This window comes from Ascaphus truei, unplaced genomic scaffold, assembly GCF_040206685.1.
Source record: "Ascaphus truei isolate aAscTru1 unplaced genomic scaffold, aAscTru1.hap1 HAP1_SCAFFOLD_1542, whole genome shotgun sequence".
Taxonomy (NCBI): domain Eukaryota; kingdom Metazoa; phylum Chordata; class Amphibia; order Anura; family Ascaphidae; genus Ascaphus; species Ascaphus truei.
Genome location: NW_027454431.1, coordinates 50,207 through 56,501, shown reverse-complemented (window position 1 = coordinate 56,501; position 6,295 = coordinate 50,207). Strand labels below are relative to the sequence as shown.

The 6,295-nt window shown below is 57.9% G+C and overlaps 1 protein-coding gene across 1 annotated transcript; it reads left to right on the top strand.

Moving 5' to 3' along the window:
- Positions 1 to 2,553: 2,553 nt before the first annotated feature.
- Positions 2,554 to 6,046, top strand: NDUFS8 (NADH:ubiquinone oxidoreductase core subunit S8). Its single transcript, XM_075581732.1, has 2 exons — positions 2,554 to 2,730; positions 5,674 to 6,046. Exons 1-2 carry the CDS (start codon positions 2,554 to 2,556, stop codon positions 5,803 to 5,805), a joined length of 309 nt encoding a protein of 102 aa, XP_075437847.1. The 3' UTR covers positions 5,806 to 6,046.
- The last annotated feature ends 249 nt before the right edge of the window (positions 6,047 to 6,295 follow it).

Here is a 6,295-nt window from a genome sequence, read left to right as displayed (position 1 = left end):
GCCTGACACCTCTAGGACTGGGTGTTATGTGGGGGTATAGCAGACCTGACACCTCTAGGACTGGGTGTTATGTGGGGGTATAGTAGGCCTGACACCTCTAGGACTGGTTGATGTGGGGGTGTAGCAGGCCTGACACCTCTAGGACTGGGTGTTATATGGGGGTATAGCAGGCATGACACCTCTAGGACTTGGTGTTATGTGGGGGTATAGTAGGCCTGACACCTCTAGGACTAGGTGTTATGTGGGGGTATAGCAGTCCTGACACCTCTAGGACTTGGTGTTATGTGGGGGTATAGCAGGCCTGACACCTCTAGGACTTGGTGTTATGTGGGGGTATAGTAGGCCTGACACCTCTAGGACTAGGTGTTATGTGGGGGTATAGCAGGCCTGACACCTCTAGGACTGGGTGTTATGTGGGGGTATAGCAGGCCTGACACCTCTAGGACTTGGTGTTATGTGGGGGTATAGCAGGCCTGACACCTCTAGGACTTGGTGTTATGTGGGGGTATAGCAGGCCTGACACCTCTAGGACTTGGTGTTATATGGGGGTATAGTAGGCCTGACACCTCTAGGACTGGGTGTTATGTTTGGGTATAGTAGGCCTTACACCTCTAGGACTGGGGTTATGTGGGGGTATAGCAGGCCTGACACCTCTAGGACTTGGTGTTATATGGGGGTATAGTAGGCCTGACACCTCTAGGACTTGGTGTTATGTGGGGGTATAGTAGGCCTGACACCTCTAGGACTGGGTGTTATGTGGGGGTATAGTATGCCTGACACCTCTAGGAGTTGGTGTTATGTGGGGGTATAGTAGGCCTGACACCTCTAGGACTTGGTGTTATATGGGGGTATAGTAGGCCTGACACCTCTAGGACTTGGTGTTATGTGGGGGTATAGTAGGCCTGACACCTCTAGGACTGGGTGTTATGTGGGGGTATAGTAGGCCTGACACCTCTAGGACTTGGTGTTATGTGGGGGTATAGCAGGCCTGACACCTCTAGGACTGGGTGTTATGTGGGGGTATAGCAGGCCTGACACCTCTAGGACTGGGTGTTATGTGGGGGTATAGCAGGCCTGACACCTCTAGGACTGGGTGTTATGTGGGGGTATAGCAGGCCTGACACCTCTAGGACTGGGTGTTATATGGGGGTATAGTAGGCCTGACACCTCTAGGACTTGGTGTTATGTGGGGGTATAGCAGGCCTGACACCTCTAGGACTGGGTGTTATGTGGGGGTATAGTAGGCCTGACACCTCTAGGACTTGGTGTTATGTGGGGGTATAGCAGGCCTGACACCTCTAGGACTTGGTGTTATATGGGGGTATAGTAGGCCTGACACCTCTAGGACTGGGTGTTATGTGGGTTTATTGTAGGCCTGACACCTCTAGGACTGGTTGATGTGGGGGTGTAGCAGTCCTGACACCTCTAGGACTTGGTGTTATGTGGGGGTATAGCAGGCCTGACACCTCTAGGACTTGGTGTTATGTGGGGGTATAGTAGGCCTGACACCTCTAGGACTAGGTGTTATGTGGGGGTATAGCAGGCCTGACAACTCTAGGACTGGGTGTTATGTGGGGGTATAGCAGGCCTGACACCTCTAGGACTTGGTGTTATGTGGGGGTATAGTAGGCCTGACACCTCTAGGACTGGGTGTTATGTGGGGGTATAGCAGGCCTGACAACTCTAGGACTGGGTGTTATGTGGGGGTATAGCAGGCCTGAAACCTCTAGGACTGGGTGTTATGTGGGGGTATAGCAGGCCTGACACCTCTAGGACTGGGGTTATGTGGGGGTATAGTAGGCCTGACACCTCTAGGACTGGGTGTTATGTGGGGGTATAGCAGGCCTGACACCTCTAGGACTTGGTGTTATGTGGGGGTATAGCAGGCCTGACACCTCTAGGACTGGGTGTTATGTGGGGGTATAGTAGGCCTGACACCTCTAGGACTGGGTGTTATGTGGGGGTGTAGCAGGCCTGACACCTCTAGGACTGGTTGATGTGGGGGTATAGCAGGCCTGACACCTCTAGGACTGGGTGTTATGTGGGGGTATAGCAGGCCTGACACCTCTAGGACTTGGTGTTATGTGGGGGTATAGCAGGCCTGACACCTCTAGGACTGGGTGTTATGTGGGGGTATAGCAGGCCTGACACCTCTAGGACTGGGTGTTATGTGGGGGTATAGCAGGCCTGACACCTCTAGGACTGGGTGTTATGTGGGGGTATAGTAGGCCTGACACCTCTAGGACTGGGTGTTATGTGGGGGTGTAGCAGGCCTGACACCTCTAGGACTGGTTGATGTGGGGGTATAGCAGGCCTGACACCTCTAGGACTGGGTGTTATGTGGGGGTATAGCAGGCCTGACACCTCTAGGACTTGGTGTTATGTGGGGGTATAGCAGGCCTGACACCTCTAGGACTGGGTGTTATGTGGGGGTATAGTAGGCCTGACACCTCTAGGACTGGGTGTTATGTGGGGGTATAGCAGGCCTGACACCTCTAGGACTTGGTGTTATGTGGGGGTATAGCAGGCCTGACACCTCTAGGACTGGGTGTTATGTGGGGGTATGGCAGGCCTGACACCTCTAGGACTCTCGCTCCCCAGGCCATCACGATTGAGGCAGAACCGCGCGCTGACGGGAGTCGCAGAACGACGAGATACGACATCGATATGACCAAGTGCATCTACTGCGGGTTCTGCCAGGAGGCCTGTCCTGTTGATGCCATTGTGGAGGTGACTGATGCATTGTCACTCTTCTGCCTGTAGGGGGCCCTATAGGGTCACAATGACCATGTTGTAATAGGGCTAAATTATATCTATCTGCACTTATCCCCCCCCCCCCCATACGTACGTATACACCCCCCATACGTACGTATACACCCCCCCATACGTACGTATACACCCCCCCATACGTACGTATACACCCCCCCATACGTACGTATACACCCCCCCATACGTACGTATACACCCCCCCATACGTACGTATACACTCCCCCATACGTACGTATACACCCCCCCCATACGTACGTATACACCCCCCCCATACGTACGTATACACCCCCCCATACGTACGTATACACCCCCCCATGCGTGCGTATACACCCCCCCATACGTACGTATACACCCCCCCCATGCGTGCGTATACACCCCCCATACGTACGTATACACCCCCCCACATACGTGCGTATACACCACCCCCCCCATACGTACGTATACACCCCCCATACGTACGTATACACCCCCCATACGTACGTATACACCCCCCATACGTACGTATACACCCCCCATACGTAAGTATACACCCCCCATACGTAAGTATACACCCCCACATACGTGCGTATACACCACCCCCCCCACATGCGTGCGTATACACCACCCCCCCACATACGTGCGTATACACCTCCCCCCCACATACGTGCGTATACACCACCCCCCCACATACGTGCGTATACACCCCCCCATACGTACGTATACACCCCCCATGCGTGCGTATACACCCCCCCACATACGTGCGTATACACCTCCCCCCCACATGCGTGCGTATACACCCCCCCACATGCGTGCGTATACACCCCCCCACATGCGTGCGTATACACCCCCCCAGATGCGTGCGTATACACCCCCCACATACGTGCGTATACACCTCCCCCCCACATGCGTGCGTATACACCCCCCCACATGCGTGCGTATACACCCCCCCACATGCGTGCGTATACACCCCCCCACATGCGTGCGTATACACCCCCCCCACATGCGTGCGTATACACCCCCCCACATGCGTGCGTATACACCCTCGCCACATGCGTGCGTATACACCACCCCCCCCACAAAAGTGCGTATACACCCCCCCACATGCGTGCGTATACACCCCCCCCACATGCGTGCGTATACACCCCCCCACATGCGTGCGTATACACCCCCCCACATGCGTGCGTATACACCCCCCCACATGCGTGCGTATACACCCTCCCCACATGCGTGCGTATACACCACCCCCCCCACATATGTGCGTATACACCCCCCCACATATGTGCGTATACACCCCCCCACATGCGTGCGTATACACCCCCCCACATGCGTGCGTATACACCCCCCCCACATGCGTGCTTATACACCCCCCCACATGCGTGCGTATACACCACCCCCCCACATATGTGCGTATACACCCCCCCACATGCGTGCGTATACACCCCCCCCACATGCGTGCGTATACACCCCCCCACATGCGTGCGTATACACCCCCCCCACATACGTGTGTATACACCACCCCCCCCCACATATGTGCGTATACACAACCCCCCCACATACGTGCGTATACACCTACCCCCCGCCCCCCCACATATGTGCGTATACACCACCCCCCCACATACGTGTGTATACACCCCCCACATATGTGCGTATACACCACGCCCCCCCCCACATATGTACGTATACACCACCCCCCCCCCACATACGTGCGTATACACCACCCCCCCCCCACATATGTGCGTATACACCACCCCCCCCACATACGTGCGTATACACCACCCCCCCCACATACGTGCGTATACACCCCCCCCACCACCCCCCCCCCACATACACACACGCATACGTGCGTATACACCCCCCTCCCCCCCCCCCACATACGTACACGTCTCGTGACGCGCGCTCTCTCCTCCGCTGGGTCTCATGGCGCTCTCTCCTCCCCTGGGTCTCATGGCGCTCTCTCCTCCCCTTGGTCTCATGGCGCTCTCTCCCCTGGGTCTCATGGCGCTCTCTCCTCCCCTGGGTCTCATGGCGCTCTCTCCTCCCCTGGGTCTCATGGCGCTCTCTCCTCCCCTGGGTCTCATGGCGCTCTCTCCTCCCCTGGGTCTCATGGCGCTCTCTCCTCCCCTGGGTCTCATGGCGCTCTCTCCTCCCCTGGGTCTCATGGCGCTCTCTCCTCCCCTGGGTCTCATGGCGCTCTCTCCCCTGGGTCTCATGGCGCTCTCTCCTCCCCTGGGTCTCATGGCGCTCTCTCCTCCCCTGGGTCTCATGGCGCTCTCTCCTCCCCTGGGTCTCATGGCGCTCTCTCCTCCCCCGGGTCTCATGGCGCTCTCTCCTCCCCTGGGTCTCATGGCGCTCTCTCCTCCCCTGGGTCTCATGGCGCTCTCTCCTCCCCTGGGTCTCATGGCGCTCTCTCCTCCCCTGGGTCTCATGGCGCTCTCTCCTCCCCTGGGTCTCATGGCGCTCTCTCCTCCCCCGGGTCTCATGGCGCTCTCTCCTCCCTTGGTCTCATGGCGCTCTCTCCTCCCCCGGGTCTCATGGCGCTCTCTCCTCCCCCGGGTCTCATGGCGCTCTCTCCTCCCCCGGGTCTCATGGCGCTCTCTCCTCCCCTGGGTCTCATGGCGCTCTCTCCTCCCCCGGGTCTCATGGCGCTCTCTCCTCCCCCGGGTCTCATGGCGCTCTCTCCCCTGGGTCTCATGGCGCTCTCTCCTCCCCCGGGTCTCATGGCGCTCTCTCCCCTGGGTCTCATGGCGCTCTCTCCTCCCCTGGGTCTCATGGCGCTCTCTCCTCCCCTGGGTCTCATGGTGCTCTCTCCTCCCCCGGGTCTCATGGCGCTCTCTCCTCCCCTGGGTCTCATGGCGCTCTCTCCTCCCCTGGGTCTCATGGCGCTCTCTCCTCCCCCGGGTCTCATGGCGCTCTCTCCTCCCCCAGGGCCCAAACTTTGAGTTCAGCACGGAGACTCATGAGGAACTTCTGTACAACAAGGAGAAACTTCTAAACAACGGGGACAAGTGGGAGGCCGAGATCGGGGCGAATATCCAGGCTGACTTCCTCTACCGCTGACCCCCCTCGTCCGCTCTCTGCCCCCCCACCCCCGGGGGCGACCTGTTTCCCCTCTGACCCGCACAGCAAAGTCGTACTAAAATGTTGAATGCTTGGGCATCTCCTGCAGAGCATCGCGTCCTTTTCCAAAGCCTGGAGATTAGTAGAGAACCGTTGTATTGTCCTATCTGAGCCCTGCAGACCGTTGCACTATTAACACTATTAACACCTGGTCTGTACCTGAGCCCTGCAGAGCATCTCTGTAAATAAAATGTGCTGATCGGCACCCCCTCATTGTAATAAACTGTGTACCATCTGTGCGCCCAGGAGTGGGAAATACAGCAACCCCGCGCGCTCCACTCCCTATCCCTGCGCCTCCCCCTGTCCCGCGCGCTCCACTCCCTATCCCTGCGCCTCCTCCTGTCCCGCGCGCTCCACTCCCTATCCCTGCGTCTCCCCCTGTCCCGCGCGCTCCACTCCCTATCCCTGCGCCTCCCCCCATCCCGTGCAC